This window comes from Acomys russatus, chromosome 17, assembly GCF_903995435.1.
Source record: "Acomys russatus chromosome 17, mAcoRus1.1, whole genome shotgun sequence".
Taxonomy (NCBI): Eukaryota; Metazoa; Chordata; class Mammalia; order Rodentia; family Muridae; genus Acomys; species Acomys russatus.
Window position 1 is genome coordinate 61,251,592 of NC_067153.1, and position 26,355 is coordinate 61,277,946.

Below are 26,355 nucleotides of genomic sequence, written 5' to 3' on the forward strand. Positions count from 1 at the left end.
CTGAACCTTCAGGAAGTGAAGCTGAAGACCGTGGGGGCAAAGTGCACTATGAGGGGCACTAGAGAAATGCCAGGCCCCACAGACCTAGTGCCAGTAGTGGCACAGGGACAATTCAGCCTCAAAGCTGGAGCAGCTGGAGCAGCACAGACTTCTGCTGGGCCCTGGGCTTTGGGTCCACTGTCCAGATCGCAGGACTCTGGCAAGTAAAGTTCTTCTGCCTCCAGGAGGATCTCAGTAAGGACCTGGAGCCCGAGGAGGGCCACCGAGGGGACAGCACTCCTGGCCTGGTTGCAAACCACCATGCGTTGGTGGCTGAAGCCTGTGGGGAAGACAGACGCATGTGGACAGGCAAGGAGACCAAGAGGACAGCACATGCCGGAGGACAGCCCTGAGGAGGGTCAGGGAGGACCAGCTAGGAAGCTGCTAGAGCTGTGTCCAGAGGGAGCATGGGAAACTACATATCAAAGAGCAGAGGTCAAGGGGCATCTGACCCTGAGTAGCAGCTACTGCCAGAGCTCTTAGGAGAGCCCTAGAGGAGGCCGCGACCCAGGATACCTTGGGTCCATGTATGGAGCCTCAGTAATCTGAACCATTAGCTCTAGTCTGGCCTGCTTTGGCGTAGCGCCCAACCCTGGCCCAGAGACCCCTTAACCACCGGATCTTAGCAGCTAGGACAGAAGTAGTGGGGGGACACACTTGCAGAGCATGCAGCATGCAGATTCTGTGTCTCCATCACTGGGAGGCTGCTACCACTTGACTCCAAGGCATGCAGAGGGCAGCCGTGGTGCCCAGTACCTGTCAAGGGCCCCAGCCTTGAGGGCTAACAGTTTGACTCATCGTGGTGGGCCGCATCACAGAAGAAGCGTGAGCCTCGCTTGGCAGTGCGGGCCGTGAAAGGGACACTCTTCAACACTATGGCCCAGGAGAGACAGGGAGCAGGTGTTATGGGGAAATGACCAGAGAGGTCAGGTCAGGCTCGGGAGTTAGGCCCAAAGGACAGTGTCCCACCTGTGATGATGTCCTCAATGGTACCATCCTTCCCCTCGTAAACAGGCCGGTGCTCCTTAGCTTGGCGCCGCCTCAGCTCTGCAATTAGCTCCTGCTGTTGCCATTTGTTCCGCTGAGATGGCGTCTAGGGCCAAATATTAGAAGGGGAAGGAAGCCATCACTAACCCGACAAGACTGGTTCCTGTCCCAAGATGCTGTCTGAAGATGCCCTGCTGAGAGAAACCCTGTGTCTTTTCCATCTGTAGCTGCCCCTCCCTCTGCACTCTCGCCTTCAGGCTCTCCAAGGGGGAGGGGCGTGTCTTGGTTTTCCAGTCCTTTCTGGCTCCCTGCTCCCTGAATCCTCAATGTTTTTGTCCTGCCCTCCAGACCAGCTCTTGGCCCCACCCACCTTGGCATCCAGCTTCCTGGCTTCCTGAGCCAGCTGCTTCTCCCGCATTACCTCCTCCTGTTTCTTGCGAGCTTCATTCTCTTGTTCTGCTTCCTTAGAGAGAACCAAGAGAGGGGAGCCTGAGGCTCTCACAGGCTGGGAGGGAGGGGCTGACACTGGGTGTGAAGTGTGGGTGGCAGTGGGACCAGCTAACCCCAGGTGGCCACCCTCTGGAGGGGTACTTCCTGCTGCAAACAATGCAAGGAAGGGCCTGGCCCCCACCCTGCCCACCAGTTCAGTTAAGAGGCCTGTCGCCAGCTTCCATGGTTCCTTCCCCAAGCCTCAGGAACTGGAAAAGACTCAGGGAAGACCAGGCTCTCTCGTTTAATCATTTTTTACTAGCCAAACTCTTCCAGAAACTTCCCTTCCACTCACCTTGTAAGAACGAATGAACCGGACAAATACTGGGAAAAACACAGAAGGGGGTGTGGTCTTGGGACTCTCGCCAAAGTAGCGCACGACTGCATTGTACGCCTCCTGGGTAGGGGTAGACAGAGGATCATCCCGGTGCGTGGAAGCTCAGCAGTCATACATGGTCAGAAGGCCCACAGAAAACAAAGCCTAGAGCCAGGGGACAAAACCAAGCGCCCAAGTCCCTCCCCAGAGTCCTAACTGCTGTCTTTAGTGGCCTTTGTTCCTCCCCCTCATGGCCCCCAGCCTGCTGGCCAGATGCCTGATACAAGAACTGCAGTTGGATGCCTACCTGAAGTGGCCTAGTGTGTTGGCTCTAGTCCCTCCAATTCTTTGCTCACCTCAGCAGTCTTGGCATCACGCTGGAGCTTGTCCAGTTTGCCTTCATTGGTGCTAAGGAAGTTCCGAAGAACACTGTTGTCGTGAATGCTGCATTCCCGCCGAATCAGCTCCATTCCCCGGCCCAGCTCTTTGACATCTAGCAGCACGTTCTCCAGGGACACTGTTTACCAAGAAGCCTGACTGAGGCTCGCCCAGAGCCACACAGGTCTGCCCTCCCCCACGGCATCCACTTCCAATGATGCACATGTACAAAAGTCCATGTCAGGCACCTGGGCGCTCGGCAGTGGAAAGGGAGGGAGGGAGGGAGGGAGGAGCAGCCTTCACAGGCCCCGAAGAGCAGAGGAGCAAAGGAAGGGAGAGCACAGAGACCGCTGGGCTCCAGGCAGGACAGGAACGGTGGTGCTGTACGTGTGTCTGGAGAGCTTATAGGTTTTCTGATCACATCACACACATGACAGAGGAATGCAGTCTCTGGGCCAGCCTGAGGGAAGCCTGATCCCACTTGAGCCTGGGGACGGCTCCCTCTGGGGACAGCTCTGTCTGGAGTGGCCCCTGCTCGTGGCTTTAGCGGAAAGCTTTGAAGCAGTAAGAAAGAAGATAACAAAAGCCAGAAGTGGGCCCAGGTGTTCGTCTTGCTCAGCTTCCGGGGATTGTCCTGGGCTGGAGGCCGGGAGCCCCTCACCTGCTGCAGCCTTCTCCACGAAGTGCAGCTCATGCCAGAAATTAACCAGGTCTGGGTATTTCTCCTTCACTGTCAAGGCGATGAAGTGCAGCAGTGTCATCTTCCGGTCAGTGGACTTCGTGTCCAGCAGCTGGAGGAGGAGAGATGGTGGCAACAGAGAGCTAAGCACCCTGACTCTGACCACGGTGTTGCAGGCTTCCTGCATGCACATGCTGCCCCCACCATCTTACCAGGTCCAGGCTCTGGAGCTTGAAACCATACACAGCGCCGCGCTTGCTGCTGTTCATGTAGTTCCCTAACGCAAGTATGATCTGTTGATAAGATGCGTGGAAGGCGGGTCACGACAAGCCCCAAGGACTTCGCCCTCTGTATAGTAGTACCAGGACCCCCAGGACCTGGGACCCCCAGCACCCAGCCACTCCCTTTCCCGACCTCCAGCATCTGCTTCAGCTTCTGTGAGGACTTGACGGAGGCAGAGGCTGCAATGATGGCATTCAGTTGCTGAAAAACAAAACAAACACTGTGACACCAGGTTGGGAGGAGGACAAAGTCAAGGCGGAGGGCCAGAAGGAAGGACAGTGGGCATGACTAGTGACACAAGTGGGTGGTGATGAGAGGAGAGGCTGTACCGGTGTGAGCATCTGCAGGTTGTCCTGGAAGTTGCCCAGGAAGGCCATCCCGGCCATTCGCTGGGTCAGCCGCTCCACCTTGCTGAAGAGCAGCATGAAGCGGTCCTCAGCGGCCAGCTCCTCCAGCGGCTGCCGCTCGCGCTCATACTGCCGCAGCAGCTTCACCTCAGCCTCGGTGGGCAGGAAGCGCATCAGGCACTCCACGAAGTCTACAGGTAGGGTCTGTAAGTCAAACCTGTGTAGGAAGAAGAGTAGAGTACGTCAGGTCTGACGTCTGTCCGCATTTTCCCTCATCCTTAGAAGGACTGGAGAGCAATTCACAGGACACAGCCAGAGGCAAAGCACCTCTGCTTAATCGGCCATAATGACCTGGCTCTCCTGTCTTTGCTGTCTGCTAACATGGTGGTACCCTACATCGGTGCTATTCCTACCACTCTCTCTCTCTCTGGGCTATAAGTGCAGCTCCTCTCACTGAGCCTGACACCCAGCATGGAGTCAGGATGCTCTGTCCAGGCTAGTGGGACTGAGAAGTGTGAGCAAGTCTTGTCAGGAGGCCTGGAATCTAGGGAAACCCAGGGTTGTGGGGAGAACTGGGATAACAGCTGAATGGGGACAGGGCCAAGTTAGTGGGAGCCTCACGTGTGGATGGCCCTGCAGATCTCCTCAGCTGAGCGCCCAGCCTTGCGAAGGGTGATAGCCAGGTTCTTGGCACGATTGGCTTCCAAAAGGGTCACCTTGCTGGCAGCCTTTTGTGCTGTCTTATTCTTGGAGCAGATGAGGTCAAGGGCAGGACCCTGGGCTTTTGTCTTAAATAACTCTTCAAACTTGTCCAGGTCTAAGTCCTGGCAGAAGTGGATAAGAAGGGAAAAGTTGAAGATTCAAACAGTGACAACACCCACTGACCATGTGCCCTCCAAGGACCCAGTCAGGGCTCCTAGAGTTGCTATGGTGTCGAGCCTGCTCTGCCTGAAAGCTTTTCTAAGATTGGAAGATCTGGCTCTAAGGACATGCTGGTCCCCAGGCCCCAGCCTCACCCCTCCGGACCCCAGTCCCTTGTCACCTCCAAGATCTTTTCATCATCAAGTTCACTGAAGACAGTGCCATTGATCTGATTGGGTTTCAGTGCTGTCCAGTTGAAGACTGGCAGCCGGAACTTGGTCTTGATAGGTTTCTTGATGCGAATGGCTAGGTGTGGGCAGGAGGACACTCGTGAGGTAAGGGCCGAGGGGAAACTCCACCAGCATTGCCCAGAGCCCTGAGGACACTCACCTGACAGGCCCACTGTCAACACCACAGAAGGAGCAGCACCAGGGAGAGGTGGGGCAGGGGGACACTTGTCTGGGGAAGAATAGATGCCACCATTACCCATGGTCCCAAGACTGCCCAAACCGTCCTTAGTGCACTGAGGAGACAGGTGTAGCTGGTCCCTGACGGAGCTTTCCTGCCACAGTGAACCCTCTGCTTCGCTACCTCCGGAGTAAGGTAAAGCAGCACCTCAGAGATCCCTGAAGCAGAATCTGCTCCCAGCTCTCCTTCATCTGTTTACCCACATACTGGTCCTGCCTCGGCCCTCTCATCCTGACTTGACATCATCCTAGCCCTCAAATGATGCTATTTCCCAAGAAACATACTGCTGACTATGGGCTTGGCCTCACAAAAAAACTGCCCCTCCCAACTTGGAAGTCTTAGTTACCTGGTAGTGGAGGAGGGGGTGGGGGCAAAGGTGGAGCTGGTGGAGGAGGCAGAGGAAGGGTCTCCTCAGCAGGTGGGGCAGGAGCCAGCAGGTCCAGATCAGAGGGTGGCACGCCTTCACTCAACTCTGTAGGGCCCACCCTGGCCAGGGCCTCACTCCCGCCTATGGACTCCAGGCCCCGCGCACTTGGTTCCAGGTGGCATCGGCGTTGGAAGGCCTCCTCCTTTTCCTTAATGAGCCTCCGAAGAGTATGCACCTGGTTGCTCGTGTTCTCGTATGTCTCCTATCAGGCAGACAGCAACACTGAGGGAAGAATGAGCTGACAACCCTACAGTCAGTTCCCCTGGGAGTCAGGGTTCCTACCCAACAGACTCTCAAGAAAGAGTCATCTCAGTGAGGATGCTCAAAACAGAAGAGATCCAGGTGAGGGGCTGTAATGCGAGTTCTGGGACTTGGTTTCTTTAAAACACACACACACACACACACACACACACACACGCCGGGCGTGGTGGCGCACACCTTTAATCCTAGCACTAGGGAGGCAGAGGCAGGCAGATCAATGCAAGTTCAAGGCCAGCCTGGTCTACAAAGCAAGTCTACAACCTCCAAGGCTACATAGAGAAACCTTGTTTCAAAAAACAACAAAAAAGCAAAACAAAATAAAACCCCCAAACACAGAACATTATAAACATGTGCTTTTCATAAATCCCAGGTGTGGGGATGTGCGGCGGCTTCGTATTGTCCACGGCAGCTGCTGACTATGATTTCCCTCGTGCTCTAGCACAAGTGTGGCTTTGCCAGCTATGGATTTCTACGATTGTAGGAACTTTTCAGAGGGTAGATAAATGCAAGGGCCCTGAGAGGTGAGGCAGGAGGTTGTTGGTTGTTTAGGGAGGTTGGCTGAGGTTTGCTAGTAGCCGTGATCAAGGAAGAAAAAAAAAATTAGATTCAGGGGTTTTCTTATTTCCTCTCTCTCCTCTATCCTTGTTTCTCTCCTATCTAGTGTTAGGGGGTGAAGGCAGGGGTAGAAAGGGCAGAAAAAAAGAACCACCCTTTACCCCACAAAATAGCGAGGAGCGACTACAAAGGACAGCAAAGCTGAAGTGCCTGGAACAGTGGGAGAAGAACGAGCTTGTTCCCACTGCCACTCTCCTGTGTCCTCTGCTCAAGTCTGTCCTCGCTGCATAGGTCCCCCCAAGGCGGAAGGGAAAGGATGGCCTCTCAAAGTCCCGTTGGCTCCCTGCCGAGGGCACCGCTGCTCTCTCCACAGACCTTAGGTCTGCATTACTGCTTATTTCACTGGCCGTGCATGACCGCTCAGACGGAAGCCTCATGGGTAACCCTGATCTTGGCGATCTCTATGTGCTCCCCGGGTCCCTAGCTAGCACTCGGCAGGGATGAGCAGACACCGGCTGAGCTGAGCTCATGGCCAACAGAACCATGCTCTTCTGCAGGAAAAGGGAGGCTGTGGCATGGCTTCATAACTAAAGTTAGAGAAAGAACACAGGAGATAGGAATGCGGGACCATCTAGTGAGCAGCACACAGAGCTGAGCAGCAGGTGGGCAGGAAGAAGACAGCCTGCCCTGGACTCTAAGGGGTCCAGGAACATCCTCTGCTCCCGCTTTCTTCTGTGTCTGGCCAACTCCAGCTTCAAAATTCTCAAGGCAAAAAGAGAAGGAAGCCGGACGGTGGCGATACACACCTCTAATCCCAGCACTTGGGAGGCAGAGGCAGGAGGATCTCTGAGTTTGAGGCCAGCCTGGTCTACAGAGAGAGTTCTAGAACAGGCAGGGCTACACAGAGAAACCCTGTCTCAAAAAACCAAACCAAACAACAACAAAGGAAAACAGGTGGGGGTGGGTCACCAGGCCACCCTGGCCTGAGTGTCTTCCCTTGACATGGTCAGAGAAGGAAAGGGAAGTGTGGTGGCACTGGACCCTGGGTTGCTGAGGCCTCCCCACTTGCCCCTCCCTCTCCTGGCACCTTGACGCTCTCCAGTTCCTTTTCCCGCTGGAGTAGCTGCTTCTCCAGTTCTGCCACTCGCATCATATTCTCATTTTCCAGGTCCAGAAGCTTCTCTGTGAGCTACACAACAGGGAAGGCATGTTCAGAGCTGTGTTCAAGTACAAACACTCAATGTAACTTGAAGTCAAACCAGGACCTGAAATGCTGTGCTAAAAAGGCAGCCTTATGCGGGAGGCTCCCTTACATGACTCGGGGCCAGGAGCCCTGACACTATGACAACAACGGGCACAGGCAGATGGCAGCAGTCTGTTTAAGGCCAAACCCAACCGCCGAGGTCAGCACACTCCAGTGAGCAGTGTCCTGTGGCTCATCTGGAGGCAGGCAGGTCAGCCCGAGATCCCCGTAACCCAGCATGCCGTCCTCCCGCCTGCCACGGTGGCTCTGGCAGCTGAAGACACTTACATGGGACACATGGTCCTCCAGCTCCTCCACCTTCTCCAGGGCCACATTCTTGGTCTCAGCATCCTCCAACAACCCCCCCACGTCAAACACGTTGTCCAGGTATGCCTGAATCTGCACCTGCAGCTTCTCGCTCTCTGTGTGCCTTGACTTCTAGGGAAAAGTAGAGAGCAGCAGGTGCAGGCGTCAGTGTAGGCCGCCTGGGAAGGCTCAGAACCCCATCATTGTCTCACAGGGGTCTCCTAGAGCATGTAGCCAGGGGCATCTGGCTGCTCCCCATGCCTGGCTGGCCCCATGGAGCCGCTTCATTGGGAAGACAGACACCCGCAGAAGCGTCCCAGTCCTGGGCCAAAGAGGACAGGCAGCTTCCAGATCCATCTAGGACTGTATTTTTACTTATTACTAAATATTCTTATATATTAAAAAACAAAACCTCTTTGTGCTGCGTCTAAGCTGAATCTCCACCCCAAACACTCCCACTTTCCAAGAGCACAGGCAGCTTACCTGTAGGAACTCCTCCAGGCCCAGCTTGGTGAACTCGTACTGAAGGTGCACCCGGAAGTTCATGTCCTCCACCGAGTGCACCACGATGTTGATGAACTGCATGCAGGCCACCTGCGGGAAGGAGGCGGCCTCTCAGTGCGCTGTCAGTGCTGACGGCACGGCGGCGTGCACCTAGCCCGGCCCAGGCCCTCACCATGAAGTCGATGTTGCTGTCCTCATTCCGGAAGTACTCCATTAGCTTCTCAAAGCGATGCACTTCTTTGCAAACCTGAATGTGCAAGCATACTTAGGGGAAGGATCACGACCATGCCTTAAATCCTCAAACTCTTGTTCCCAGAACGTCATGGCAAAGGCCTGGTTTAGACCAAGCTTAGCCACAGCTCAGTGGGGCATGGTGGCTGACATACTAGCTAGCCTGCAGGAGGCTGAATTGGAGGACTGCCACAGTTTGAGACCAGCTTCTGCTATAAAGTAAAAATTTGTTTTAAAAAAACAAAAACAAAACCAAGCCAAGAGAGAGTGGTGGCACATGCCTTTATTCCCAGCACTAGGGAAGCAGAGGCAGGTGGATCACTGTGAGTTTGAGGCCAGCCTGGTTTACAAAAGTGAATCCAGGATAGACAGGACTGTTACACAGAGAAACCCTGTCTTGAAAAAACTTAAAAAAAAAAAAACAAGGAGGCAGGAGAGATGGCTCAGAGGTTAAGAGCACTGGCTGCTCTTCCAGAGGACTTGAATTCAATTCCCAGCAACACAGTGGCTCACAACCATCTATAATGATACCTGGTGCCCTCTTCTGGCCTGCAGGCAGAGTACTATATACATAATAAATAAATAAATCTTAAAAATACAAAACACAAACAAACAAACACAAAGCCAGGTGGTGTGGCGCATGCCTTTAACCTCAGCACTTGGGAGGCAGAGGCAGTCAGATAGCTGAGTTCAAGGCCAGCCTGGTCTACAGAGTGAAATTCCAGGACAGCCAGAGCTACACAGAGCAACCCTGTCTCAAAAACAAACAAACAAAAAACAAAAACAAAATCAAAAAAGCAAAGCAAAACAAAACAAAACCAACCAACCAAATGAATAAAAGATACCAAATTATTATTTGGTTTAGGAAATAGTTCTTCCTCCTTTATTTATATAAATAAAATAAAAACGAAGCCAAATTAACCATAAGTGTATCTAGGGACCACGTCATTTTGGACACCAGAAGCCCAGAACCTGGAATCTGGCTTTAGGCCCCTGACCTCCACCCCACTGAGGGAACCCAGCAGAGCCTAGGCCTTAGGCCCTGACCTCCACCACTCTGAGGGAACCCAGCAGAGCCTAGGACTTAGGTGCCTCTTAAGTTAGGCCAGAAAGACACACAGCAGATCTGATGCTATCAGATTACAGGGAAAAAATAAAAAATAAAAAAGTTAAGGCATGGCTGCAGCAGGAGACTGGAGCTCCACAGGGACACAGAGGAGGAGCTAGTGTGCAGGAAAGCCCTCTGCTGAAAAGGGATCAGGGACTCCTTTGAGTTTCTGAACTTTAAGGAGGAAGAGCTGTTTCCTGAAGCAAACAATGGATGCTAGGGAAGAGGCCCTGGCAGGAGGAAGGGGTGGGGCCGCAGCCACGGCTGGATGTTGAGGAATCCCGAGTTCAAGCAAACTGGGGTTTCAGAGATAGACTGAGGATGGGGAAATTCCACGCGGGAGTTCTCGGTGCCCTCTTGCCTGAGCACTGATTTGCTTTGGATTCCACCTGTGGGCTCACTGCAGCAGTGCTGCCTGGGGAGCCACGAAGTGAAGATGCCTGGGCTCCACTCAGTGGTCAGGAGTAGAGCCCGTGCCTATATAAATGTATATGAATATGAATATATATAAATGTATATGAATGTATGTCTGTGCCTGTGGAGGCCAGCAGGGGGCACGAGGTCCTCTGGAACTGGAACTAAACACAGTTGGGAGCCACTATTTGGACACTGGAAACTTAACCCAGGGCCTCTGGAAGGGCTCTTAACCTCTGAGCCATCTCTCCAGCCCCAGTCTGCACTTACTTTTTTTAAAAAATTTATTTATTATGTATACAATGCTCTGCCTGCATGTACACCTGAAGTACAGAAGAGGGCATCAGATCACATTATGATTGTGAGTCACCATGTGGTTGCTGGAATTGAACTCACGACCTTTGGAAGAACAATCAGTGCTCTTAACCTCTGAGCCATCTCTCCAGCCTCCAGTCTGCACTTTCAACAAGATCCTTTGCTGCCTCTGCACTCTATCCCAGAGCATCAGTAACTACCAACTGAGAGGAGTCCTGGATCTAAAAAGACGTTAGGTTCTGGTTTGCTTTAGTTGTCATCTCATTCTGAAGCAGGCCACACAGTCAAGCACAGACATTTCAAAGCTACTGGAGCGCACAGGAAACTGGATGCACTGGGCTCCCTACCTTTCCTCTAGTACACACGCACGCACACATGCACGCACGCACGCACAGAGGAGCATGCAGGAGGGAGACTAACCTCTTTGAAATTGTCAAAGGCAGCAAGGATGATTTCGTGACCTCCCCGCACCAAACACACAGCTGCCAGAAGCTCCAAGACCAGGGCTTTGGTCCTAAGAGATGACAGAACATTGACAAGTCCCATCCGAGCCGCCGCAGTTCATGCTCTTTAGAAAGCAGACGGAAAAGGAACGCCTGCTCCCTCATTAGGCTGTGAAGATGAGGAGGGACACCAGGACACTGCTCCTCAGCAGAGGCCACCCTGGCTAAAGGACCCCAGGGCATGCAGGACTCGTCAAAGCAAGTTGGGATCTTCAGATACAGGCACAACGAGGAAGAAACGCACCTCGGGTTCTTGTTGTTGAGGCTCAGTGCGATCTCGTTGACTGCGTGGGGGTGGGACATGACCAAGTTGAAGCCGTACTGCAGAGGAAAAGATGGGCGGGGGCCTCGGTGGGAACGGGGAAGGCAGCAGGTCTCCCACTGGCAAAGCCGGCTTTCACAGGCTGGCGCTCTGCTGGCCTGGTTGGCAGATGAGGCGGAAGGGGCAGTGCACCATGGCAAGCATCGCCCTCACCTGATAGTTCATGATGGCTCTGAGGCAGAGGATGCAGACGTGAACATCATCCTTCTGGCTCACCAGGCGGGAGTTCTTCAGGGCCCTGCGGCCAGGGAGAGTACTGTACCTGGGGGACAGGGCCAAGTGATCAGGTAGAGATAAGGCTGCTGGTGATGGTTAGGCCAGCAGGCTGCCCTGTAGAAGCATCAGAAATGGAAAAAAATGAGGACCTTGTGCCAAACGCCAAGGCAGCCAGGGTGCACAAGGCAGGAAAGTCAGCCATTCACCTCTTTAGTAGAGGCCTTTTTATCATCAACTGGCCAAGACCCCAAAATTATGTTAACACCAGAGACCTCTTAAATACAAAATTGTTGGGAGGACTTTGTGGTCCTTAGGGCAGGTCACTTAGAGATGCATCTGAGAGCCCCTCCTCCCACTCTCGGTTACCACATCTTTGCACAGTCAGTGGGGAAGGTGCTTTGCTCTCATCTCATTCTCAGCCCCCCAAAGGCGGAACAGAGCTACACAGGCCTTCGGAGGGCGAGGGCTAGGGCTAGGCCTCGCTTTGTATCGTCCCCCTCTACCTTAATGCTTTGTGAGAAGAGGAAACACACAGTAGGATCTGCTCCTGCAAGACCAGAATGGTGAGCAGTGTCCACGACACAAAATCCAAGGAGAGAAGCTGAGCCGTGAAAGAGACACGGGCCAAGGGAAAGCACATGGGTCTGCAAGGACAACCTCTTGAGTCAAAGGGGCTCTGAGAAGTGAGTCAGTCCGCCCACAGGACGGCTCTTGAGAAACCACAGACGAACGAAGAAGGCGCAACGGCTACGGAGAGAAAAGACCTGAAGGGAAAGGCAGGGGCCAGGAGGCGGCTGGTCTGGTCTTTAAGCAGCTGACGGGCAGAGTAGTGAGAGTTAAGGGGAAGCAGTCATGAGGGCAGGAGCTGACTTGGCCCACAAAGCCCAAGCCTTGGCCAAGGTCAGGAAGGAAAGGCTGAGAGAGTGAGGGCTGGAGGAAGGGGAAGGCTGCTGGAACAGTGGGGGGTAGGGGGGAGTAGCACAGCGGAGGGCCATGTACTTACCCAGGACAGAGCGCTGGGCAGTCAGGGAGACAGAGAGGACAGATCAGAGACAGGCGAGCAGGCAGCAGGCAAGAGAGCTGAGCCTGGAAGCAGGAGCGGGGAAGGAGCATGAACACCCACTGCGCGCATGCCCGGCCTGGGCTGGGGCGGGAGGCAGGCGCGCAGAGCGAGTGCACACATACGGGAGCACTGGAGCACGGACTGGCACGCAGAGCGAGCGCACACATACCGGAGCACGGACTGGCGCGCAGAGCGAGCGAGGCTGTTGGTGAAGGGGGCCGACAGGGCACTGGGCGGTTGCAGGTCCTCGATTGACCTGCTCCAGGAGCGGAGCTTGTCAAATGCACCATCGTCACTGCTCTCCAGACCCTCAAAGTCAAACCTGGATCATGAAAGGACACACATGCGCACACGCAGGCACATACAGGGGAGGAAATCTGTGCCGAGCCCCCAGCAAGCCCACCTCCCACTCTCCAAGCTTCTGTGACAACAGAAAGCAAGGGTAGCAAGAAAAGAAAACAGAATTAGGCATGGGAGACCTGGTGCTGCTTAGAGCTTCCAACATAACACAGGGGCAGAGAAGGCTCAGACAACTACAGGAGGGGGACCTGAGGCTTCTCCATGGCCCAAGGGCTGTGGAGGCTGTGCTCCTAGCCTCATATGGGAGACCTCAAGTCACCATGACTCGACTTTAAAAATCTGTATCAAGCCAGGTGTGGTGGCGCACACCTTTAATCCCAGCACTTGGGAGGCAGAAGCAGGCAGATCACTGTGAGTTCGAGGCCAGCCTGGTCTACAAAGAGAGTCCAGGACAGCCAAGGCTACACAGAGAAACCATGTCTCGAAAAAACAAAAACAAAAAACAAAACAAAATCTGTACCAAGGAGACTGAACTGAGCCAATGGCAGGTCTTCTTCAATCGCCAGAGGCAGTGGCCAAGACCCAGAACACTCTAGAGTGGCCTAGATCATTGAGAAGTGGATGTGTCTGAAAGGAAAAGAATGCGGTCCCTGAAAGCCTCTGAGCTGGGCAAGCATACCATTGGCCCACCCTCCCATGGCTCTGCAGCTTTTCAGTGCCCAGGGGTGAGTTGAGGGCCTCCTGCAGGGTTGGTGTGCTAACGGGAGGCTTCCTGGTGAGCCGCACCCCAGGCCTCGCCAGATTTCCATGATTGACTGCTTGAGGCCTGTCTTCCCCCTCAGCTTCAGCTTCCCTAGGCTGTGGGCTGAGGCTGACATAGGAGGTCTTCTAGCCCCTGAGGAAGTGAGTGGTGCTTCCGGTTACTTCCAGTAGCAGGTCCCTTGTCACACGCAGTTGTGTGAGGGCAAAGAGGACAGCTGAGGTCACACAGCACATTCTCCACAGGAGTGCACACCCCAGGAAGCAGCAGTGCCACCTGTCCCTCTTCCCCGGGGTCCCTGTCTGTCGCAGCTAAGAACTGGGGCATATCTCCCAAGGGCTTTTTCTCACAGGACATCTTGCCCAGTGTGAATGGCTGGGACTTCCTGGAACAAGGGACACCCACAGGTGAGGCTCTGATGTCGGGAGAGCCCTGCCATCAGTGGGTTCTAACAGGGCAATCCAGCCAAATTCAGAGCAAAGATCCTGACAGGAGACAGCTTTCCAGTGACTTCCACCCATCCACCACCACAGTCCAGGGCCCTGGATGCATGCCTTTACTTAAACTATGTGGCTTCACCCCTTTCCTCTCAAGGCTCCCCGAAACATTCTCTCTTGTTTCATGGGCTCTACCTTTTTTTTTTTAATGTATATTTTATTTATTATAATTTATTCACCTTACATCCCAACTGCTATCCCCTCCCTCTTATCTGGACTCTTACTTTCAGAGGCCCTGCCCTGGACACCAGGGCACTACCCATCCAGTGAGGTCTTGGTTTGGAGCAATGGGATTTGTTTGTTTTTTCAAAAAAGATAGGCAGACTCAGGAACATGATCTACAGCTTTTTACTATAAAAGTTCGGAACTAAAAATTCACTCGAGTAAATTTTTTTCTGTTCCTTTCTATAAAAAGATTGTGTAAGGAGACAGACAGGAGGACCATGGCCTTGACTTCCACAGAGATGTGGGTGGAAAGTGGCCTACTCTAGGTTTAGAGGGCGACCTGGGAAGGGCGACGGGGAAGCTGAGCCTGGGAGACATTTGTGTGCATCCTTGGGCAAACTCACTGAACAAGGAAGAGCCACAGGACAGGGACAGCAGAAAAGCAAAAGTGTAGGCTAGGCCAAAGGCTCAGACAGGGCTCCTCCAGACTGGGAACTTTCAGTGTTCGGGAACCGTGGGAAGTTGAGAGCAAAACTGAGAGCCCGCTCTCCCTAGGCTGACGGAGGGTGTGTAAGCTGCACTGCCAGCCTTCTTTCTCTATGTCAGAAATGGCAGGCAGGCCTAGCACCTGGGTCATAAACTAACAACAAAGCAGCCACCACAGAGGAGGCCTGGTTCTTCCCACCTAAGCCTCTCAGGCAGGGGACAAAGGTGCCCAAGGTTCCACAGGTAGTACACTAAGCCCAAACCAAAGCTCGCCATGCTGCCTCTGCCGTGCTAACCCACGCTAACTGCCTCCGTGTGCAAAGGACGTCATGCTCACTGCTCTTCAACAACAGGCATGTAGTCACCCCCCCCACATCTCAGGGCCCAAGCTGCCCCACAAAGACTCAGTTCTGTAGAAACTGTTAGACCCTACCCAGGCGTCTCCCTGAGGAGCCGGGAGAGTTTCTTGGACAGCCTGTTGCTCGGCACTGACGTCACTTGGGTTCTGATTCAAGTTCCCTTTCCCTACTTTGTCTTCATGCTCCCTCTGACATCCTCTACTCCAGCTGGCTGGCCAATCCTGCTGATCCCCGACTTCCTCCTGACTTGGGGTGCTACACCATCTTCTCTGTTGGAGCCTCACTCTTCCTGTCTCCCCTCAGCCTCCATTCTTGGCAGGCAATGCTCTGCTGCCTGGCATCCCCAGCCCTCACTCTTCTAGGTAGCCTGGGACTGCGTGCTTACCAGTATGCCCCCATGCTGGCCATTTCATTGCGGTACTTACATGACAGAACACTGGGCAAATGACAGGTAATCCACCAGCACATCCAGGCCTTTGTTTTCATCGTTGAGGAATTCCCTCACCCACCTGCAGACAGAGGAAACGGACTCGGTTTGGTGGAGGGCTCTGACCCAGCTACCTAGCCCTCCACAAATATGCTCTCCTGTATCCTACTGGAACAGCATATAAGGCTGAGAAAATCTTGAAAACCAAAAAAATCTACAAGAGATCCATCTGTGAACACGCAGCCAGGCTGGACTCCCCACAGGCAGGGGAGCCAGGGACGGGAAAGCGCCTTCCAGCGCCACTCGCTTTATCACAAACGATTGTCAGCTAGACAAGATTCCAGCCCGTCTCTCCTCGGGGCCAGGCTGTAACCCAATTAGTTCCTGTGTGCCTTCGATCTGACACAATGCTGGGCACGAAGTCCTTCCCCACGCTGTGCTGGAAGAACTGGGGAGGCATGCAGAGCGTTTGCCACTCACGAGCTGTGCCTGCGAACGCCTGCAAGCCCTCACGCCAAACATCTCAGGGAGCCTCACTGGGCACACGGGACTCTACTGAGTTCAGCCCTGAGAGGCAATGAGCAGAGGTGGCTGTGAGGGTCAGGTGAGTCTGGGAGAACAGAAACGGGTTGGAGAACAGTGAAAAACTCAGACTCCAGTTGTGACCCCCACACAGTCATGAGGCTGTGGGAAGGCAGGCAGGTGAGCAGACAGAAGGGCGATGGCCTAGGACACTGCTTTCCGTTTGGACTGTGCTAACTCTAGAGTAACAGTGAGGAGCAGATTCCCTCAGAACCAGTGGAGGGCTGAGGGCTGCTGTATGACAGGCTCACTTCACTGCAGGGACGCAAACTCCTCAGGAGTACACTATTCACTCGGGAATGTCCATGCAACTACAGGAATCAGCTGTGTCCAAACTGCCCTGGGGGGCCGTGTTTACCCCACAGCTGGAGTACCAGCTCCATGTTGGCCAGCCACACCCGAAGCTGACAGAGGCTGGGGCTGGAGCACCGGCTTGGCTGACTTGGCAGCCAGCTTCAGCTGAAGCGGACACTGGAGCTGCCTGAAGTTAGCTTCCTCTCTGGGGGCCGACAGGCCTCCCATTTCCTGTCTGTCTGCTCTCCAGCTCCCCACCCCCTTCTCATTTCCTGTCTGAGTCCACACTGCTATTTTCGGGATCCTGACACTCTGAGGAGAGGTTAAAGGGCACTTGACAAGGCAGAAAAACCAATACAAACCAGAAGAGCTAGAGGGCTCCTGAATCCTACTTTCCGGCAGCCTCACCCCGGAGCACTGCCATCCACTGCAGGCAGCCTCACCCCGGAGCACTGCCATCCACTGCAGGCAGCCTCACCCCGGAGCACTGCCATCCACTGCAGGCAGCCTCACTCTGAAACCAGAGCAGGACTCTCGTGCCTCACTTTGTCCTGGCCTCAGCCTATCTATCCCCAGGATACCTGACAAGCCTGACAAACCTCCTCACGAGAAGCCTCAGATTGGATGGCAGGGCTTAGCTCTTCCCTGGGAACCAGGGGCTGGGTCTAGACCTCCAATTTGTGGGACAATGCCAAGAAGCCCTGGGGCCTGGAAATTATGCTAATCAGAGGGGACTGTGCCTAGTGGTCCTCCCCTAAGAAGAGCAGACCCACATCTTCACACCAGTTATAGCAGGACTTACAGAAGACAGCATGGCCTGGGAGAGGCTCAGGGCTGCCACAGTGTCGCTTTTAACCACACATATGGCCAAAGTGATGAACTTTCCTAGTTTCCCTTCTGTGAGATTCCTGGGGGTGGGGTCGGGGTAGGAGGGCATGTCCACCTTTCTCCATGGCTTTCCACATCTGGGACACAGAAGACTGGGGTGGCAGCCATGCTTTGGCTACCACAGCACAGCTCCCAACACCAGGAACTGTCCCTTTCCGGTCCTCTCCTGTGCCACTTCCCCTTTGACGGCTGTTGCAAGGGCTACGTACAGATATCCTCCCCCTAAAGAGCTCCTGGCAGATCTGGCCTGGGAGTAGACAAGTAGGCTGCTGCCTTGACAGAAGAGGAAAAGCTAATGATGTCACTTGGCTCTTTCCACCTTACTCTCAGGAAGCTCAGAGACTCAGGCTGGCATTTGCCCAGAAACCCGGCCTCAGGCCACCCCACTTCCCCCTTTACTGCTCCCTCACTGAGGTGGCCCCACTGGAAACGCTACAGTCCTACCTCACTGTCCTTTCTGCATGGGTGTACGCACACCTTCTGGGCCACTCTTGCTGGAACAGCCTCACAGGACAGAGGCGGCACTGCGCTCTCCCAGAACCTCACTGCTTCCTTAGCAACACCTGGTCCCCTGCACCCCCACAGAGAGAAGCAGGATCTGTGGGCACAAGAGTCGCCCAGCACCTCATCCCCTCTCTTACAGCTTTCTTTGGTGCTCTAGGAAACGCCTCTTCTGCTTGGGTACCAAGATTATTCTCTCTCTGATGGGTTTGCACAGCAGCAAAATGTCTAGCTGGTCACCAGTGAGGAGCTAGGCGTTATCCACAGAACACCTCCTCACACTCCAGCCGCTCTGGGCCTCTCCTGGCCCAGCACCAGACCACAGGCAGACTCTGCTCTGCGCTGCTGTGGGAATGTCTTCTCCTCAAAGCCACAGGACCCCAAGAGAGGCCACAAGCTTGCCAGAAGTAATTGGTCAGCATCTGGCAGAAGGGAAGGGCAGAAAAGCCAGAAACGGCACATGTGAAACTATAGAGCCAGATGCTATTCAAAGCAAGCTATCCTTGCTCCATGGCAGGAAAGACATCCCGACAAAGGCACCGAGATCTGTGAGGTAGGCAGGGCCTGGCACTAGAGGGAGGCTGCTGCAGACCTGACTTACCCGATATGATTGGTGCGGAGTGAGATCTCCAGCTCCCTGAGGACTTTGGTTGACTCCTGCACTCTCCTCCGGAACTTCTGTAAACATGGAATCTTTTGTCACTCGATGGACATTCCATGTCAATCATTCTCCTTTACGTTTTTCTTGTTGGTGTTGTTTTGTTCTGAGACAGGGTTTCTTTGTGTAGTCCTGGCTGTCCTGGAACTGGCTCTGCAGTCAAGACTGGCCTCGGACATACCCCTGCCTCTGCTTCTCAAGTGCTGCAACTAAAGGCGTGCACCACCACACTCCGCCTCCATTTTTCTTTCTTTCTTTCTTTTTTTAGTATTTTATTTGTTTACATTTTTGTGTGTGAGTGTTTTGCCTGCATGTATGTCTATGTGCCATATGCATGCAGTGCCTACATGGGCCAGAAGAGGATGTTGGATTCCCTGGAACTAGAGTTACGGGAGTTGTAAGGCACTACGTGGGTGTTGGGAACTGAACCTGGGTCCTCTGGGAAAACAGTTAGTTTTCTTAACTGCTCCTTTGGGAAAACAGTAAGTTCTCTTAACTGCTGAGTCATCTCTATAACCTCCGTTCTTCCGTCAACTTTGTCTGTTTATTTCTTTGGAGAGAAAGTATGCGGCACCACGCTTTGTAGCCCAAGTTGGCCTGGAATTCACTACCCTCTTGCCTCAGTCTCCCCAAACTCCCCACCTGAGCCAGGGTTTCTCTGTGTAGGCCTGGCTGTCCTGGACTCTCTTTGTAGACCAGGCTGGTCTCGAACTCACAAAGATCTGCCTGCCTCTGCCTCCCGAGTCTGGGGGTTATAGGTGTGCGCCACAGTCTTCTGAGCACTGGGATCACAGGCATATACTAGCTTACCCAGCTATCTAATTTATATTACAAATCAGAGAGGCAGGAAAACATAGGGCTTACAATGAACAGCTGCAGACCTCCCCTCCAGCACTGGGTTGTCATGAGCCTCAAAGCCTAGATAGTCAATTCCCATTACTCAAAAATCAGCGTCAGTGCCACCCCCCATAAGAGGTCTAGGCGAGGGCAATAGGGCAGAAGAGGGGGGGAGGAGGGAACAGGAAGGTAAGAGTGAGGGGATAACAATCAAGATGTAATGTGAACAAAGTATAATAAAATACACCTAAAAAAAAAACAAAAATCAATGTCAGAATACTTAGCCCCAAGCCAAAAGGTTTGTGCCCAAACCTACAGGACTACAAAGGGCAGCAAGACAGGACCCCTGTGTCCTATACGTCACCTTCCGGGTTACATTGGGGTCCAAGAAGCTCTGGAGTTTCTGGATGTAGGTGTGGGGAGGATTCTTCACCTGGAATCGTTCCTGTAAGGAAAGAAAACACACATGTATGCGCACAGAAACACGAAGTCCATGGAAGAGGCTAAGGAAGGAGAGTGCAGACAGTGCTCGCTTGACTGGAAAGAACTCGGCCTCCAGCTGTCACCTGTCCCTTGGTGCTGTCCCTTCCTGACCAGTTCCCGGGTGCTTCCCACCTGTGGCTGCAGCTAGTGCTCCCTAACTCTAATGTTAAGGCACAGAGACTGTACCTAAGGTGAGTATGTGAATATGGGACTGGCTAACTGGCAAGAAAGCCGCAGGGAGGGAGCCCTGCCCACTCCCAACCCCAATCTAGTTCTAACCTCTGCAGCAGCTGGGGCTCACTGCTGTGTCACTGCTGCTCAGGACACGTACAATGTCTGCTCTTTAACAGGAACTGGACCCCAGCAACCAAACGCTGAAGGCTGTTCGTAGCCAGGTTGCCTCTCGGTTCCCTTCCACACAGCATAGGACTGTGCCTTCTCTACTCAGGCCGACCGACCCAAGAGGAAACTCAGCAAACTCCCTCAGCATTCTGGTCCTACCAAAGCCTCCACCAAGAGCTATCTGAAGGTGGGGGGCGGGGGGAGATACATAAAGGGTCCAGGAGAATGACATAATGTTAGGAAACAGGACCCAAAAGCAAACAAAGGATGACTCCGAGAAAAACTAAAATTATGTGATCTCAAAACGACAGAACTTATCGAGTGAAGAACTTCAGCAGCAAAGGGCCGCTGTTCTCCAAACCCAACTCTTACCACAGAGCCTAAGGAACTAGGTCCTTTCTGGGGAGAGCTTGCACCTCACAATCATGATGCTCTCTCAGGCAACGCACGGGACATGGCAGAAGAAATCAGCTAACAGAGACCTGACACCTGTCTGTCTTGGCCCAGTCTGGCTGTGGGCTCCTTGTCAGATTAAATGAGGTGTTTCAGTGTGTGTAGAGCTCCTGATATGTCATCAGAACCCAAACAAGAGCTCAGAGCCTCAAGAGAAAGAACAAATTGGCTCATAAGAAAGCTCGGCTGGGGGAAAAAAAAAGAGCACTGGCTGCTCTTCCAAAGGTCCTGAGTTCAATTCCCAGCAACCACATGGTGGCTCACAACCATCTATAATGAGATCTGGTGCCCTCTTCTGGTGTGCATGTGTACATGCAGACAGAACACTGTATACTTAATAAATAAATAAATCTTTAAAAAAAAGAAAAAGAAAAAGAAAGCTCGGCGGGACGGGAGGTTGTGGTAGTGCACACCTTTGATCCCAGCACTTGGGAAGAAGAGGCAGGTGGATTTCTGCGAGTCCAGGACAGCCAAGGCTACACAGAGAAATCCTGTCTCAAAAAAAAAAAGAAAAAGAAAAAGAGAAAAAAAAAGAAAGCTCAGAGGCTGAGTGCTATGCAACACAATGCTGGGAGAACAGCTCACCTTGTCCATAGCTGACCCTGCACAAACCTCCATGACATCACTGTCCACTGGGCAGCTCCTGCCAGCTCGGCAGTTACACCTCTGGCCTCACTGTCTCACCCAGGGGGACAGGCTGCCACCTCCCTGACCCTGGCGACCTCATACCTGATCGCAGATCAGATCCCACTTCTTCTCGTTGTCATACTGCCGCAGGAGCCGAGCCTTGTCAGGAGGCAGGTTCATAGAGCTCTGCGGAAAGACCATGAGTGAACGCGCTGCTCGCTTCTGCTGGGCTCATGCCCGGAGGGCCTGGAAGGTGTGAGTGCTGCTCCCATCCTGAGCTGCTGCTGCTGAGGTGTGGAAAGGAGGGGACACTCTTCCTGCCTCCCCACCATAACAACCAAATTTAGTTGAACAGTATTTTCCAAACTAAGGGTCATGGAATCAATCCAGTGAGTCAAAATTAACCTTCTTTGAAATGTAAAATAATAGCTGGTGAGATGGCTCGTAAGTGAGGCACCTGCCACCGAGGCTGTCCTGAGTGTGCTCTGCAGAGAAGAACCACGCCATGGGTGTCAAGAACCAACTCCTACAAGCTGTCCCCTGACTCCGACCTGCCCCACACCTACACAGAAGTACGCACAAAACACGTATAAATGCAAAGAAGACACGAGAGTCACTGCAACTAGAAGGCACGAGGTGCCATGAGACCTTCTATAACATCTCACATGTGTGTCCTATACACATAAGTCATGTTGTAAAAGGTACTACACGTGCTGGGCAGTGGTGGCGCACACCTTTAATGCCAGCACTTGGGAGGCAGAGGCAGGTGGATTGCTGTGAGTTCCAGGCCAGCCTGGTCTACAAAGCGAGTCCAGGACAGCCAAGGCTACAAAGAGAGACCCTGTCTCAAAAACAGACAAACAAAAAAGGTACCACATGCAATGTGAGTCAAACTGGGAACAATCATACTATAAAAGATACTTTTCTTTTTTCTTTCTTTCTTTTTTTTTAAGTTTTTGGAGACAGGGTTTCTCTGTGTTGCCTTGGCTGTCCTGGACTTACTTTGTAGACCAGGCCGTCCTCGAACTCAGAGATTCGCCTGCCTCTGTCTCCCGAGTGCTGGGATTAAAGATGTGCGCCACCACAGCCTGGCTAATAGATACTTTTCAAAAACAATTTTTTACTATTTTTAAATTGTGTGTATGTGTGTGCATGCACACATGAATACAGGTGCTCTCAGAGTTCAGAAGGGAGCATCAAATCCTCTGCAGTTGCCTGAGGGGGGTCCTTGGGTTGTCTGCAAGGGCAGCACGCTCCTCTTAACCGCTGAACCATCCATTTCTCCAGCACCAGAAGGTATCTTTTAGTGTAAAGATAGACTAAAAACTCTGGAAGTGAATGAGGTCACTCATGCAAAGAGACCCACACACACACTTTTAGAAAAATATTTTTGAAACTTCAGAACATTAAAAGGCAGCAGCAATTTACTTGCTGCTAATTATAAATTACTACCCTCCCAATCGGCCAGCACACAGCACTACCCTGATGAGGCATCCTAATAGACAACACTGAATCCACTGATCCTGCTTGATACTGTGTCCTAAAAGGAAAGGCCTAAGGCCTGCCCTCCTGTGGCCCCTGCAGCCATGCCTGCCCCACTCTCTTTAGTCAGATGTTCCCTGCATTATGACTATCTTTGCTCTAGGTCACAACCTTTGCCTCTAATAGCAGTGTGACACTTTGATAAGACCACACACCTGCAAACCCCACTTCTGACTCAAACAGGATGCCCTGTCTGAGTGCCACAGCTCTGTGATCCACCTGACCTCCCTGGAGCCCGTCCTTACCAGACTAGCCACTGGCTTCACACACACACACACCCTCATCCTTACATGAATGCTGTATTCGGTCCTTAAGTATTGTTTACTTCTGTCACACATGTACCGTGCACTACCTCACACATACCATTGTGCCATCCGCACACTCAGCTTACCCTGAGCACTCAGTCTGCATTCAGCCTCCTCCTCTCAACACATTTCATAGACATAAATTGAGCTGATGGTTATCAGTCCCTGGGAGCTGTGGGATCATGTCCTGGCTGAAAACAGAATCATTATGGTTCAAAAACAGGAAGCAGGTTGAAGACTCCAGTTAGTGTTTACGAATGAAGAACTGAGGACTAGAGAGACAGACTGACTAGAGGAGGGAAGGACAGACAGCCTCATCACTTCCATCTGCTGCCTAGGAGTCAGCCCGAACTACACGAAGGAGGGGCTGCACCTTCCCCACAGCTTATGACTGTATTTATGAGCGGATGGGCAAACACGGCCCACGCCCTCAAACTGTTTTGCTGATGGCCAACATGTCTGTGTGGATAGCCGAACAGGAGCAGGGAACTTTAACAGACAGACACTAAGGTCAGAGAAAGATCCAGAACTGCCCCCTCCCCACACCCCAGCCTACCCAGCTGAGGGACAGGCTACCAGCTGCTGAACCTAAGAGAAAATTCAGCAGAGAGTCTCCGGGACCAGCCCTGGCTCTGCACGTCCTGGCCATGTCCCTGCCATCTAGTGACTGCTTCTAAGTCTGAGCCAGGAAAACAATTTCCTATTTTTTTTTCCTGTGAATGAAAAATGCAGTTTGCTGCCTTTTTATTTTTTATTTATTTATTTATTTATTTATTTTTTGGTGGGTGGGATCAAGACAGGGCTTCTCTGTGTAGTCCTGGCTGTCACAGAACTCTCTTTGTAGACCAGGCTGCCCTCAAACTCTGAGATTTACCTGACTCCTAAGTGCAGGGATTAAAGATGTGTGCCATCACCCAACTTTTTTTTTTTTTTTTTTTAAACTTAACACAAGCTACAGTCATTTGAAAAGAGAACTTCTCTGCAGAAAATGTCGCCACCCACCCAGACTGCCAGCTGGCAAGCTTGTAGGGTATCTTTCTTAATGATTGATGCAGGTGAACCTATTGCATCGTTGGGGTGTGCTACCCTTGGACAGGTGGTCCTGGGTACTATAAGAAATAAGGCTGAGGGGCTGGAGAAATGGCTCAGCGGTTAAGAGCACTGACTTCTCTTTCAGAGGACCCAGGTTCAATTCCCAACACCCACATGGCAGCTCACAACTGTACGTAACGTCAAGATCTGACACCCTCACACAGACATACATGCAGACAAAACACAAATGTACATTAAATAAAAATAAATCATTAAAAAAGAAAGAAAGCAGGCTGAGCAAGGCCCAAGGAGCAAGCCAATAAGCAGCACCCTCCATGGCCTCTGTGCCAGTTCCTGTCTCCATGTGCCTGCCTGACCCTCTGATGCTGAGGTGTGGAAGTGGAAGGGAAACGGCCTCTTTCCTCCTCAAGCTGTATTTTGGTCATGGTGTTTCATCACAGCAATAGAAACCCCAGGCCCTGGTGTAAAGCTGGAATAGTCTGCCGCTGCTGTGGCAGACATCACATCCCATGTACACCAACTTCCTCTTTTGGCCAACCACCGTGGGCTGCTGCGGCTTCACAGCTCCCTGCCAGGTGTGCTGCTGAGGAAATGCTTCACTCTCCCCAGGCTTCAAGACTGAGCAAAGTCAGCCCTCCTCTGGGAAGGCCACCTGGCCGACACATCAAGGGCCTGGTCAAAACTAAATCCTCAGAGACGGACCCTGCAGTGTGGGGATGGGGGGCAGAGGCATGAAGCAACCCTAGCCACAGGCCCACATCCTGTCTAGAACCTCGGCGCCTCTTTCTGGACAACTGTCCCAGTTTTGTCTGGGCTGAAAGTGTAATGGGAAGGGGATGGAGAAGGGAAAACCCGCAACCTCTAGCATTCTCACAGAGCAGGACTCACTAGCTAAGGCCCAGGCAGTTCTCTTCCTGCCAGAAAACAGCACGAAGGCCCTCGCCTCTGGCTGATACTCTGTACAGATCTGCCAGGGTCCAATGTGCAGAGGAAGCCAACTTCCTGGCTTCCAGGGCAAACCTGGCAGGCTCTAGACTAGTCAGAAGCTGTGTCCTCACCATCTTCCTCTGTGGTTCCTCAGAGACGGGGCTCTCAGAGGCAGGAGCTAAGTTCTTGCTAAGTCCCCCGAGGGACTGGCTACGGGCCAGAGTCCCCTAGGTCCCTCCACGGGCCCTTCAGAGCTACCAAGCCTCACTGAGCTCAAACTGATTCCATCACCCCTCAGGTGAGCATCCCGCGATGAACAAACACTTGACACCTGCACAGGTCTGGAATATGGCGGGTCCACTTTCCTCCTAGCATGTGTGGTATTGGGAATCCGCCCTCTGCCTCTGGGTTGTCTGTTCCTCTCTGTCCTCCAGCAAGTGTGTCTCAACGCTGAAACTACAGTGTAGTCCTTTGAAATCTCTCTGATTTCTTCTAAGACTAGGAACAATTTAAACATCACCATCTTTGGGGGAGGAGGGGGACACACACCTCCTAGGAGGTGAGGGAGATAAACCACAGCCAAGCAGTCAGGTAAGAGAGGGGAAGTTGAAAGTAAACAGAAAGCCACTCTGGACACTGACTTCTAAGTCAGAGATAACCAGCAAGATGCCTGCTGACAAAGGCAGTGTGAAAGGAGCTGGCTGAGAGGGTGGCTCTGGTGCTTCTCCAGCAAGGCTCCTGTGTAAATAAAGGGCCTGTTCCTCATCAGGGTCTCCTTACCTCCCCCCCTCCTCATCTGACCCCTACCTACCCCAAGAAAGCTAGGGAGGAGAATGGGCTCTGCTATTAGGGGTCCCCTTCTACCTTGTACCCCCAGGCCCATTCACCCCCCCCCATTTCTCCCCCACTGGTTGGAGCTTCATTAAACGCTGCATGCCCACCGTGGGACTCACCCCTACTTGGCCAGTCTTCTGGAGCCAAGCCTGAGGGAAACCCAGCAGACAGAAATAGGGAACACCCAAAATTTCCTGCTCCGCTGCTTCTCCCGGTCCCAGCTGATCATGAAAATATAGGGACAGACACAAAAATAGTGTGGCTTGCAGAGACAGGCTAGGAGCATTGGACACATCCCTGGGAAAAGGACTGAGAGACTTTAGGGACAACTACAAATGGTATTTACTTTCAGCGAAAACAGAGTTAGTGGTTTCTTAATGTTTGCTCTTACAGAACCACGTCCCAGCAGGCTTTCTAAGCTGGACCCATCTCCGAGCATGGGCGCTCCAGGCCCTCTGCTTGGCTATGGAATGGAGGCTCCCAGATAGCTGGACCTAGCTCCTGCCCACAGGGGACATGACGTGCTTCCCTGGTGCCGTGTGCTTCTCAACATGCAGCTGCCGCCAAGGCCTCCCTGGCGTCTGCCAATGCACCCAGTGGGCAGATGAGCAGGGGTGGGAACGGTGAAGTGAAGGCTTCAAGTCGAGCAGGCTGCTGCTGGAGGAGCGCTGACACTGCCCCAGCCTCTGGTCCCAATGGGATCCCCCCCACCAACCACAGC

The 26,355-nt window shown here is 52.9% G+C and overlaps 1 protein-coding gene across 1 annotated transcript in view; it reads right to left on the reverse strand.

The window, feature by feature from the left end:
- Nucleotides 1-136: 136 nt before the first annotated feature.
- Fmnl3 (formin like 3) overlaps nt 137-26,355 on the reverse strand; it is a 57,508-nt gene continuing 31,289 nt past the window's right edge. Inside the window, exons 2-27 of the mRNA XM_051160330.1 lie at nt 21,076-21,159; nt 19,433-19,513; nt 18,175-18,251; nt 15,307-15,390; nt 12,484-12,636; nt 11,189-11,297; nt 10,958-11,034; nt 10,631-10,724; nt 8,315-8,389; nt 8,122-8,232; nt 7,621-7,770; nt 7,177-7,278; nt 5,193-5,475; nt 4,769-4,837; nt 4,560-4,684; nt 4,139-4,341; nt 3,500-3,734; nt 3,303-3,371; nt 3,101-3,181; nt 2,871-3,000; nt 2,188-2,348; nt 1,811-1,912; nt 1,397-1,489; nt 1,009-1,132; nt 796-912; nt 137-319 (exon numbers count right to left, since the gene is read on the reverse strand). Of these exons, the coding sequence (XP_051016287.1) occupies nt 821-912; nt 1,009-1,132; nt 1,397-1,489; nt 1,811-1,912; nt 2,188-2,348; nt 2,871-3,000; nt 3,101-3,181; nt 3,303-3,371; nt 3,500-3,734; nt 4,139-4,341; nt 4,560-4,684; nt 4,769-4,837; nt 5,193-5,475; nt 7,177-7,278; nt 7,621-7,770; nt 8,122-8,232; nt 8,315-8,389; nt 10,631-10,724; nt 10,958-11,034; nt 11,189-11,297; nt 12,484-12,636; nt 15,307-15,390; nt 18,175-18,251; nt 19,433-19,513; nt 21,076-21,159 (2,964 nt within the window). The 3' untranslated portion in view covers nt 137-319; nt 796-820. The remainder of the gene's footprint in view (nt 320-795; nt 913-1,008; nt 1,133-1,396; nt 1,490-1,810; nt 1,913-2,187; nt 2,349-2,870; nt 3,001-3,100; nt 3,182-3,302; nt 3,372-3,499; nt 3,735-4,138; nt 4,342-4,559; nt 4,685-4,768; nt 4,838-5,192; nt 5,476-7,176; nt 7,279-7,620; nt 7,771-8,121; nt 8,233-8,314; nt 8,390-10,630; nt 10,725-10,957; nt 11,035-11,188; nt 11,298-12,483; nt 12,637-15,306; nt 15,391-18,174; nt 18,252-19,432; nt 19,514-21,075; nt 21,160-26,355) is intronic.